At 43.5% G+C, this 12668-nt stretch overlaps 1 protein-coding gene across 5 annotated transcripts in view; it reads left to right on the top strand.

The window, feature by feature from the left end:
• DNAH9 (dynein axonemal heavy chain 9) overlaps positions 1-12668 on the top strand; it is a 361130-nt gene that overhangs the window by 282308 nt on the left and 66154 nt on the right. For all 5 annotated transcript variants that reach the window (XM_032280243.1, XM_032280245.1, XM_032280244.1 and 2 more), the window contains 4 exons: positions 103-307; positions 2519-2683; positions 5863-6003; positions 11235-11405. In XM_032280243.1, coding sequence (XP_032136134.1) covers positions 103-307; positions 2519-2683; positions 5863-6003; positions 11235-11405 — 682 coding nt within the window. The remainder of the gene's footprint in view (positions 1-102; positions 308-2518; positions 2684-5862; positions 6004-11234; positions 11406-12668) is intronic.

Here is a 12668-nt window from a genome sequence, read left to right as displayed (position 1 = left end):
TCGGAATATGGCAATATTGTTTGAAAAAAAAGTCTCCAGTTCTGACCCTGACCAAATTTTGCAGGAAGGCACTTCACCTTTACGTGAGCCTTTATGTTCCAGATTCATTAAAATTGGAGACAAAGAGTGTGAATACAATCCCAAGTTCCGGCTCATCCTCCACACCAAGCTGGCTAATCCTCACTACCAACCCGAGCTGCAGGCTCAGGCCACCCTGATCAACTTCACTGTGACCAGGGATGGCCTGGAGGACCAGTTGCTGGCCGCTGTGGTCAGCATGGAGAGGCCCGACCTGGAGCAGCTGAAGGTGAGGACAGGAGGGAGAAAACGCTCTGCCACTACAGCCAGCGGTGTACCTCACTCTGGGAGAGGTTGCAGAGGGGGGCTGTTTTTCCTGGACTGAATAGGGTGGCTTCTGCTAGACCCTAGAAGAGTGCCAACCCCATGTAGCAACCTGGGAACAACATACTGGGAAACGAAGGATGGGTGAGCTGAAGGACGGAAGCAAAAACAGCTTGGAGATTGGACACTCCTATGACCAACAGCAGAGCCTGGCACAGGACGTGAACATGAGTGCCGCTGATGACACGTCCACGTGCCAGAACTAAGTGGAATGAAATTCTACAAGGGTAACAAAACTAGGTCCAACCATTTTAGGATCATGTCTTAGTCAGCTTGGGCTGCCATCACAAAATACCATAGGCAGGGTGGCTTAAATAACAGATGTTTGTTCTCCTATAGTTCTGAAGGTTGGAAGTCTGAAATCATGTTAGTTTCTGATGAGGCCTCTTTTCCTGCCTTGGAGGCAGCAGGCTTCTCACTGTGTCCTCATGTGATCTCTTCTTTGTGCATAAAGAAATAGAGAAACCTCCTTGGTATCTCTGGTACGGCTGGGCACCACTCTGATGACCTCATTTAACCTTAATTACATTCTTAAAGGCCACATCTCCAATATAGCCATGTGGGGAGTTAAGGTTTCAACATGTAACTTTTAGGACAACATAATTCAGTCCATAGCATATAATGTGCTTTTTGTCCTCTTTTTAAATGTGATTAGATTATATAACATGGGGGTTGAGGGGCTGCAGGATTGTAGTGCATGAGAGATTGAGTTCAGGCCTCCCTGGGATTCTGCTTTCTGCAATCATTCAGTCACTGAACAGATACCTATGGAGCACCAACTCCATAACAGGCAGGATTTGAGGTATGGAGGATTCAACAGTAAACAAAGAAAACCGTGTCCCAGCCTTCATGGAATGTACACTCTAGTGGAGGAACACAGAAAATAGCAACATAAACAGATAAACAATGTCATTCAGATAGTGAGGATAATTTTTAAGAAAATCAAACAGGTTAATACTGGAAAGCCAGAGAGCAAATTTAAACAGTGATGGTCAGAAGAAGATTCTATGAGGAGTTGGCATCTGAGCTAATTCCTAAATAATTGTAAAGCCTCTGGGCATAGAGCATTCCCAGCACAGACAACAGCAAATCCTGGTCTTAAGGCAGGATCAAGAATATATGGTTTTAAGAAACAGAAGGTCAGGGTGGCTGTGGCTGGAACCTTCAACAGGAAGGTTGTTCTTCCCACGGATCCAAAGGCTGTACAAGGGCAAAGACTACAGCTGCCTGAAGCCAGTGCTTTAGAATACAGAGCAGAAAGGGAAGATGAGATGAGACCTGCTTGGATACCAGCACCCCACTCCAGCCTTGATGAAGGTTTTACACAGTCCGCCATGGTTTACACAATCTGAACTGTGTAAGACAGATTCTGCTGATTTTTTTTTTTAAGTAAGCCATAGAGAGTTGTTCATCTGGGGAAAGTAAATTGGTGATAGAACTCTCCAGAGAACTAAAACTGGACCCTAGCCCCTAGTCACAGAAATAAGCTCCGCTAGCCGGGCGCAGTGGCTCACGCCTGTAATCCCAGCACTTTGGGAGGCCGAGGCGGGTGGATCACGAGGTCAGGAGTTCGAGACCAGCCTGGCTAACATAGTGAAACCCCATCTCTTCTAAAAATACAAAAATTAGCTGGGCATGGTGGTATGTGCCTATAGTCCCAGCTACTTGGGATGCTGAGGCCAGAGAATTGCTTGAACCCGGAAGGAGGAGTTGTGGTGAGCCGAGATCACGCCACTACACTCCAGGCTGGGCGACAGAACGAGACTCCATCTCAAAAAATAAAAAAAGAATAAGCTCCATTTAGTGAACACTGACAATGCAGTGTGTTGTGCATTGTACATTGTGCATTAAGCATAGCACAGAAATCCTACAAGTAGGGACTGGGATTACAGAAAAGAGGGTAAACTGGCTCAAAGTCATGTGCCTAGAATATCGTGCAGTTGGGCACCAATGTTGATTCCTCTGCTTGTCCCCTGCTCATGGTCTGAAGCTCTTTGCCATTCTGCCTCCAATTTACTGTCTCTAAGGGAAGGGACTCTGTCCCTATTCAGACCTATCCCTATAGTAGGATGCTCTGGGCATTTGCACCTGACTCTCTGTTGCTTGATATTTGCAGTCCGATCTCACAAAACAGCAGAATGGATTCAAAATTACCCTGAAAACATTGGAAGACAGTCTTCTCTCTCGCCTCTCCTCTGCCTCTGGGAACTTCCTGGGAGAAACAGCGCTGGTGGAAAACCTAGAGATCACCAAGCAGACTGCTGCCGAAGTTGAGAAAAAGGTAAAACTCCTCTGGCTAGTCTGGGAAGGCAGCCTAGGTTGGAGTCCTCCACAATATTCTCTCCTCTTACACAGTGAGTCTGACTTTTAGAAAGAAGTCAAAGTAACACATGGCTTTTTTGTCTTAGCAAAGTTCTTCTAGAAAGTCTACTGAGGCAGGATTCCTGAAGTGACCTCGTACATGCTGTGTTATGTAGTTCCCACCTTCTGGAGAATACTTTTCATGTCTCAACTCCATCCACATTTGATGAACACTTAAGCCTTTGCAGGGCCTGGTATTCTGCACAGGGAATGGTAGCTCAAAATGGATACCTCAGACAGTGTGTGGAATTGCCCTGAAGCTAAGGAATCGCATTGCCAGAAAAGCCAACTGGTTTGGGCATGATTGCATCCTGACCAAAACCCACCTGACTGCACAATCTCAGAAGTCTGATTTTAATGAGAAAACATCAATGACTTCTTAGGAAACTCAGCTCTCAAAAACTGTATCATCCTGGGAAGCAAAGATACAGTGCCATACTAAGTATAGCTTCCTTTATTTTACAATGTTTGGAAGGCCCTTGTTCCCCACTGTGGGAACTAGAAGACGGGATGTGATGGGAAAGGGACCCACCCCCTGCTCTATCCCAGCAGACCACCAAACCTCCAACAAGGCCTTCTGCAATCTCAGTCCTGTGCTTGGATCAGAAGAACATTGGACATATTGGCTCTGAGCAGGTCAGGGCATATCTGTAACAGTGTCCAGGGACAATATAACTTTGAGGGAAGATGCTTATTGCCAGATTATTGGGATTTCTCCAAATATGAAAGACTTCATTCTGGGTAGAGACAAGGTAGGAAATATAAAAAGCAATGATGGGGTAACACAGATAAACCAGGTCATACACACCGTGGGATGATGGACAACTCAGGTTGCAGTGATGAGATTGAAAGGAGGAAGAGCCAGCTGCGATGTGACCACCAGGTTTCACTACCAGTTATCTGTGGCCTCCATATCTCTGGTTAGGGACGTGAGAGTTTCTAAAGTAATTATGGTAGACCTGCCACTGTCCTGGATAAGAGAGATGGGGAAACAGACCCAACTTACTTAGAGGAAGTAGGTCAGAGGATGGGATCCACCACACTGATCTCTTCTCCCTGCCCCTTCATCTCTTTTTTTAATCCTTTTCTTTAAAATCAATGAACATGTACTGAGTACCTGCTGTGTGCCAAGAGTGTATGAAGCTTTATTTTTCCTTTTGTTGTTCCTTTTCTTTTTGTCTTCTTTCTCTTTCTCATTTATTCACCCCATGAATACATACTTGAAGGCTACTGTATTCCAAGGTCCATGATGAAAGTTGGAGATACAGCAAGGAATCTGCTATAATCCTAGGCTTCTAGGACCTGGCCCTCTGAGGAAGAAAGACAAGTAAACAGGCAATTACAAAACAGGGCTGGTGGCTGAGGTCGAGAAAGCACAGGGAGGGGTGAACACACAAAGGAAGAACACTCAACCCATGTTGGGTGAGAGGGAGGAGGGGCTTCCCTTGAGTGTAACTGGAATGTAGAGGGGGTGGGAGCTGGAAGTGGTCACTGGTGATGAGGCAGGAAAGGTACCCTGAGTTTCCATTGTATAGGGCTGTGTAAACCATGCTGGGGAAATTGGGCTTTGTCCTGATGGGCATCAAAGATCATGAACCTCTTTTACACATTTTCCATCTCTGTTTCTTTCTGATTTGCTTTTGTAACAATTTCCGGAGATTTCTCTTTTAGTTTGCTGATTTTCTTTTCAACTCCAGTCTATTATTTAAACTGTACGCTTTATAAATTTAAATAACTATACTCTTATTTTTAGAAATTCTAGTTCTTTTCCAGATATGCCTGTTCTTTTTCATAAGGTCCTTGCTTTATGCTTTCTTTTGTACCTACTGCTCTAAAACATACTTTGTTAATGGTGAGTTTTAGGTTGTTCAGTCATTCTCAGTTCATTAGGTGCTAATCCTTCTGTGGTGTTTTGGGTTTTGGTTCTGTTTTGGAAAGGGGTCTTCTAATTGTTCCCTTTGGTAATACTCCTGCAGTTTGTAAATGTTTATTATGAGAACATCTTCAGTAAGGATCATTGCCTTTTCCTGTGCTGCTCCCACAAATTATCAGTAACTTTCCTCTATTTTGGAGCATAAGGGCAGAGCAAATTGAGGTTTGCATTTAGAGGCACAGCCTAACAGAAATCCCTATTCCTAGGGCCAGGCGCGGTGGCTCATACCTGTAATCCCAGCACTCTGGGAGGCTGAGGCGGGCGAATCACATGGTCAGGAGATCAAGACCATCCTGGCCAACATGGTGAAACCCGACTCTACTAAAGCACAAAAAATTAGATGGACATGGTGGCATGCACCTCTAATCCTAGCTACTCAGGAGACTGAGGCAGGGGAATCAACTGAACCCAGGAGGCAGAGTTTGCTGTGAGCCGAGATCACGCCACTGCACTCCAACCTGGGTGACAGAGCAAGACTCCATCTCAAAAAAAAAAAAAGAAAGAAAAGAAAGAAAAGAAAGGAAAGGAAAGGAAAGGAAAGGAAAAAGGAAGGAAGGAAGGAAGGAAGGAAGGAAGGAAGGAAGGGAGGGAGGAAGGGAGGGAGGGAGGGAGGGAGGAAGGGAGGAAGGAAGGGAGGAAGGGAGGGAGGAAGGAAGGGAAGGAATCCCTCTTCCTGATGCCGAGGTCTCTTTTCTAATTTTTACCTGTGATAAGAAATTTTCTGAAAATAGAATATTCCAACTGAGAGAGATCTTTGTGAATTTACATATGGACTATTTCATAAACATTAAGAAAAAAGACTATACTATGTTTCTTTCCCTGGATTTCTACTGCTTGGCTCATTTTTGAGTCATACATATTTTTTTGCATTTCCATGAAATCTTCCTCATTAGAGACGGAGCATGGCAACTTGCACAGCTCACACTTCCCAGCTGGAAAAGCTGACAGCTCACCCTCAGAAAGGACTAGAAGTTTACCATCTCCTTTTTCATCCCAGGTCTAGGAAGGAATACCATAGTAGCTTTTCAGCTTTCTACCCATCATCCCCATCCCTATTCACTCCATCCCCTAAGCAGACGCATGTCTCCTCACACAGAGAGGCCAAGTTGATTCTCAGGAGGCCCTGGTTGGTTGGAACAGTGGGCTGCTATTTATTTTTCCAACAGGTCCAGGAGGCCAAGGTGACTGAAGTGAAAATCAACGAGGCCCGAGAGCACTACCGGCCAGCAGCTGCCAGGGCCTCACTGCTCTACTTCATCATGAATGACCTCAGCAAGATCCATCCGATGTACCAGTTTTCTCTCAAGGTGACTTATACCTGGAGTTTCTTGCCTGCTCATAACAGAGCAGTGTAATATTGCCAATGCAGCTCTCTGTGAAAATGTATCCATGTAATATCATTAGCTATGGCAGGTCTGAAAGATCAAAGCCAGGAGAGCAGCTGTGTTACCTTGAGACCTCTCTTACCATCGTCTTCTCTTTAATTGGGTCTCACATGATTCACAGGTGCTTTGACTGGAACAGAAGGGGACACCACAGCAAGTCTTGGCTCATTCTTTCAGTAGGCACACATGATGTAGTGGGTACTATGCTTACTGAATGTGTGGAAGATGATACTAAAGAAATGTGAGAAGTGATCCCTGTCCCCCAAGAACTCAAAATATAATAGACAATCAGATGTGTCACTTGTATTGATTAAAATCCAAAGCAGGCAGTAATAATACACCAACTTTAAATTACTTTTCTTATGGCCCTAATATCCCCAAAACTCCTGCTTTATGATTGTTGAAATATTCCTAAAACCAAAGATGTTAGCAAATTGTAAGTGCTGAGCAAACTTATCTTACTCATGAAAAAATAAAGACTTATAAATTTTTAGTGCATCTCTGAAAGTACATCTTTCTCCCCTAGGTCATTCATCAAAAGACCACAGTAAAGAGGCATTAGGAGCTAGTGGAGCATTTCTAAACTTCTTTGGTTTGAACCAACAAAGAGGACATGCACACACATATGCAGAGAGAGATAGGAGAGAAACAACATATGTATGTATATAGACACATGGAGATTTCACACACACGTACACAGAGAGAGAGAGAGAGAGAGAGAGAGAGAGAGCACACTTCAGATCCAGTGTTTTCAGCTAAACCACCATGCGGAGACCAAGATGGTGGGGATGGTGATGAGCAGATGAGAAATCAGGGGGCCTCCAGTTCCTGGGGCTCATTTGATTGAAGATGGCATTTTACCATTTCCCAATCTTTCTTTTAACTTAGAGTCTGTGCAGGTTGGATGAACTGTGTTTATAATATTTTATGTTTTTAAAAGAAATCCAATAACTTGGCCTCATAGTTAGTTCAAGGCAACTTAGGAAAGAATCATAAAATCTTTTAAAACAGCATAAAAGCTGGGATGATAAGCCTAATAACCACAGGATCACCTCCCTAGTTCCAAGAGTAGTTGAAATTGACTATAGGTACCCATCAGAAGCCTACCACAGTGCCCCTTTCAGAAAACAAGAAATGAGATGAGGCCCATGATAATATGTGTTCAAAATCAAGATGTTTGGCTGGGCGCGGTGGCTCAGGCCTGTTATCCCAGCACTTTGCGAGGCTGAGGCAGGCAGATCACCTGAGGTCGGGAGTTCGAGACCAGCTTGACCAACTTGGAGAAACCCCGTCTCTACTAAAAAAACAAAATTAGCCAGGCTTGGTGGCACATGCCTATAATCCCAGCTACTCAGGAGATTGAGGCAGGAGAATCGCTTGAACCCAGGAGGTGGAGGTTTCTGTGAGCCAAGATTGTGCCACTGCATTCCAGCCTGGGAAACAAGACCAAAACTCCATCCAAAAAAAAAAAAAAAAAACGATGTTTGGCAGCAACAGTGTCCTGATAGGAAGTTCTGAAGCTCCATTTTTAAAGTAGATGAGATGGAGTCTGGGTCACCTTACTGATATTAAGAATTGCAAAAACAGCTGTTCAGTGACCAACTTGATCATTAAAAGCAGATTTAACTGCTTTATGATAAGTAGCTGAAGTAAGGGTGTTAAAAAATATCAAAACCACAGTGCGTTTAGAAGTCTTCTCTGATTTGAAGGAAAAAAAATGAGCCATTGTAGTTTTCATGCTCTTGGCTTTTGTATGAGGTTGGGTTTTACAGTTCCCCTTCCTGGCAGAGAAAGAAGAGACATTCTCAGCATATGGAAACCCCAGATAGGCCAACGTGGCAGGAACCATTCATCCCAGCTTCTAACGGTGTTTTTAGCACAAATATATTAAAATATGTTTGTGTGTGTGTGTTTACACATGCAAAAACTCAAGACCCAGGTTTTAAACTTGGAAGTTTATAACATGGTTAAGATGGAATTTAAGTGGCAGTAATTTTCCTTCAAGATGTAGCCAAAGGCTAGGCAAAGTTAATAAGACACATTCACAGGGTGCCTCAGAGTGAAAGACACCTCACTGGGGTCTCCTGCAGATTGAAAGGAGGCCCAGCTTTCTCTATTGTGGGCGTTGTGCAGAGAGGCTCGGCTGGGGGAATAACACTTCTCAAAGAGGTTAGAAGAGACAGCATCGGATAGGCAGAGGCGAAAATAACACAGCATTGGTCTCAAACCAGAAGCCCAAGAGCCTACTGTCCCGTTTTCTTTGGTCCTTGGAGGACTTTTCAAGTACTTTAATTGGTTGCCAACATTTAAAAATAAGGAGAAGTTATGTAAGTTCCAAATTATGGCTTCTCATGAAGGTATGGAAGATTGACAACACTAAGCTCATGTCCCACATGGTGCGGTTTGGCTGGAACCAAGGGATGCTGCCCCCTAGACTGGCCTGTGCCCCCTGTGTTGCCACAGTCCTTATGCCTCCCTACTTGGTATTAAACACCTGGCCCCTGAAGGCATTGAGTTTGATACCCTTGGTCTAGAGCAATGCTCACACTTTTCCTAACTTCTTTTAGGCATTGGCAAGACTGTGCCCTGCCATCTATCTGATGCTGCTTCTTATAACCTTCTAACCCCCAGCCATGCCTCTCTGTAGAATGCCACACTACAGAAAGCTGGGCCTCCCATCAATATGCAGGAGACCCCAGTCAAGTGTCTTTCACTCTGAGACACGCTATGAATGTGTCTTATTAACCTTTGCCTAGCCTTTGGCTAAATCTTGAAGAGAAATTAAAAAATAATTTTTAATGCTCACTAAATGTGAAGAGATGGGCTAGATTTTGGGAAATGTAAGACAATGAGTAAGGCCCAGGATGCACCCTGTGTGCTCATAACCTGGTAAAAAGATTAAAAATACCAAACATACAAGACAATGGATTAGGGCCCTACAAAAAAAATTACAAAAGCCAATGAGTATCTACGAGAGTAGTTTGAGTCAATGATGAGACCTTCTGGAGGAAGCTGTGGAAGTGGGGATCAGGCCCAGCACCAGAGATGTTCTGACACTGGAAGTAAGAGGAAGAAGCTTGGCCAGGTGTGGTGGCCCACGCCTGTAATCCCAGCACTTTGGGAGGCTGAGGCAGGTGGATCGTTTGAGGTCAGGAGTTCGAGACCAGCCTGGCCAACACAGTGAAACCTTGTCTCTACTAAAAATACCAAAAAAATGAGTCAGGCGTGGTAATGCGCGCCTGTAATCCTGCTACTCGGGAGGCTGAGGCACAAGAATTGCTTGAACTCAGGAGGCAGAGGTTGCAGTGAGCTGAAATCGTGTCACTGCACTCCGGCCTGGGTGACAGAGTGAAACTTTGTATCAAAAAGAAAGAAGCTTTTTGATTTTTGTTTCTTGTTTTAGGACAGAAAAGAAAAAGAGAGCCACAATTAGTTTAATATAAAGAAAATGCTAAATATACCTAGGTTTTTACATTTTTTTTTAGATATTTTCCTGAATTGTGAATCGCTTTGTTTAAACTTAAATAACTAGAGATTCTTTACTGATCACTATTATTTTGATAGAGACCTTTAGGGAAAAGCCATAGGAACTGCCAGGAGAAGGCTCTCCACTCTGTCTCTATGGAACTATCTGGAATCTTCCCAAATTGCTCTCTGTGGTGCTGGCGGGACATTATCAGCCTCTAATGAGCTATTATTTCTATCTAAAATCTATCAAGTGAAGGTAACCATCACAATGGATTGGGTTGAACATGGGCAGAAGATTTTGCAAAGATCATTAAAACTAAATAAAGAAGGAAGGCTGCAAAGGCTTTGTTAACAAGAAACACCCTGGAACCATGGAATGGAGAGAGAAATTCACATTTTCCTACTTTGCAAATGAAGAGATATTGAGCCTCAAATCTTATATGGTTTCCATTAAAGTTCAAATACTTGGTGTTAGAAAGACTTAAGATTTTTTTTTTCTTATTGAAGCCACAACAGGGAAATAGGGAAAAGACTGGAAATCTGCATAACCCAAAATTGAAAAGTTTCAATTATATCTCGGCTTGTATTTTCTTTTGTTCTATTTTTTTTGTTGTTTTTTGTTTTTGTTGTTGTTGTTATTGTTTTGTTTCTTAGGTTATTTTGAGACAGGGTCTCACTCTGTCACCCAGGCTGGAGTGCAGTGGCACCATCATAGCTCATTGCAGCCTCAAACTCCCACTTCAGCTTCCCAAGTAGCAAGAACTACAGGTGTGTGCCACCATGCCCAGAAAACTTAATTTTTTGTAGAGACACGGTCTCACTGTCTTGCCCAGGCTGGTTTTGAACTCCTGACCTCAAGTGATCCTCTCAGCTCTACTTCCCAAAGTGCTGAGATTACAGGAACGCACCACTGCACCTGGCCTTGGCTTTCATTTTCTTTGTTTGTTCTATGCATATCACATTTCAAATGTAACATTCCAAATGCTTACTTTTTTAAATAGTTAATATCTAAGTTTAAAACAATGGAAAACTGATTCACATGATTTTCATATTATGCATATAATATGTAGTTCAGAAGATGTAACCAAAGCAGGCTATGCTGCCTGCATTGCAGGAAGGGTCCATGAGAAAAGAGGCTGCTTGCAAGGACTCATCATATGACTGCAGGGATATATATGCCTTATAGCAAAGTAATAATTCACATGAGCAAACTAAGAAAAGATAATAGCATATTTTCTTGTTACCATTGTCCTTCTTGGCAGGATATTTTGGAAAGACATTTTTTTTTCTTTTTGAGACAGAGTTGCTCTGTCACCCAGCCTGGAATGCAGTGGTGCCATCTCAGCTCATCGCAACCTACACGTCCCAGGTTCAAGCGATTCTCCTGCCTCAGCCTCCCAAGTAGCTGGAATTACAGGCATGCACCATCATGCCCGCTAATTTTTGTACTTTTAGTAGAAACAGCATTTCACCATGTTGGCCAGGCTGGTCTCGAACTCCTGACCTTAGGTGATCTGCCCACCTCCGGCTCCCAAAGTGCTATGATTACATGCATGAGCCACCACACTCAGCCTTGGGAAAAGATTTCTATGAGCTGGGACACTATTGCATTCTTCGCAGGTAAGACCACTAGTATATAGTAAGAGGGGTGTGTACCTTACCAATTTCCTTCCTTCTGTCACCAGGCCTTCAGTATCGTCTTCCAGAAAGCTGTGGAGAGGGCTGCTCCCAACGAGAGCCTCGGGGAGCGGGTGGCCAACCTAATAGACAGCATAACTTTCTCTGTGTACCAGTACACCGTCCGTGGGCTCTTTGAGTGTGATAAGCTGACCTACCTTGCCCAGCTCACCTTTCAGGTAAAAGTGGATTAAAGAAGTTTCCAGAAAACAGGTTATTTTTAGTGCCCAGCCAACAGGTGTTAAGAGACTTTCTTCTTTCAACGTCACTTCCCACAGGATGTTCAGACTATCTGTCTTTGAATAGAGGCATTAGACAAGAAGGTCCAATGTCGTATATGCATCTGCCCCCACCATTTCCCACTCATGGCAGACATACTTAATCAATCATTGTACTTTTTCTTGCTGATCCTGGATAATCTAAGATCTTCCTCAGCACAGCCCTCCAGCAGCCACTACCAATCAATCAAAAGTGGCACTGAATATGAAACTAGATGAAACCATACCAATAACTAGATGCTTTTTGAAATACAGTGAGAAATTTGGTAGAGTATCCATCATTGTGTATTTACCTTTAGATTGCGAGTTTACTGATGCAGTCATCACCTGGGAGAAGAAACTGCCCAGGTCTTTCCACAGCTGTAGCAGCCTTGGCCTTTGAGAGTTTTCAATAACTTTTGTTCTCAAGGGTTTGGGAAGCAAGAATTTCTGATTTTTCTGCATCTTTAAGAAGAAACCTTTGTCTTCTAGTTATTCTCAATGTCAAAAAACCATGACAATTTACTTCCTTTTTGTTTTTTTGTTTTTGTTTTTTTTTTTTTTTTTGAGATGGAATGTCACTCTGTTGTCCAGGCCGGAATGCAGTGGTGTAATGATCCTGGCTCACTGCAACCTCCACCTCCCCGGTTCAAGCAATTCTCCTGCCTCAGCCTTCCAAGTAGCTAGGATTATAGATGTGCATCACCACACTCAGCTAATTTTTTTTTTTTTTTTTTTGTATTTTAAGTAGAGACAGGGTTTCACCATGTTGGCTAGGCTGGTCTCAAACTCCTGACCTCAGGTGAGCCACCCGCCTCACCCTACCAAAGTGCTGGGATTACAGGCATGAGCCACTGCATCCAGCCTAATTTACTTCCTTTTGCATATCTCTCTAATTATTTAGAATTGAAATTTTTTCCAGTATGTAAATTGGGAGCACAGACTATCACAAAGGCTCTTTCCAGTTCCAAAAGTCAGATATTTCATCACACTTCTGTGCTGACTCTGTTTGCACCTGTCAGGGCCTGCCTGAGTTCATGGCTGAGTGTTGCTGTGCCTCATCCCTCTTATCCTCTGTATTCCCCATTCCAGCCCAGAAGACAACTTGGCCTTTGCAGAAAACACACACACACACACACACACACACACACACACACACACACACACACACACACACACACACAC

The sequence above is a fragment of the Sapajus apella genome, unplaced genomic scaffold, assembly GCF_009761245.1.
Source record: "Sapajus apella isolate SASKATOON/1434 unplaced genomic scaffold, GSC_monkey_1.0 scaffold12, whole genome shotgun sequence".
In the NCBI taxonomy this organism is placed as follows: Eukaryota; Metazoa; Chordata; class Mammalia; order Primates; family Cebidae; genus Sapajus; species Sapajus apella.
The sequence above is the reverse complement of the archived record's forward strand: the minus strand, read 5'-3'. Positions and strand labels throughout refer to the sequence as shown.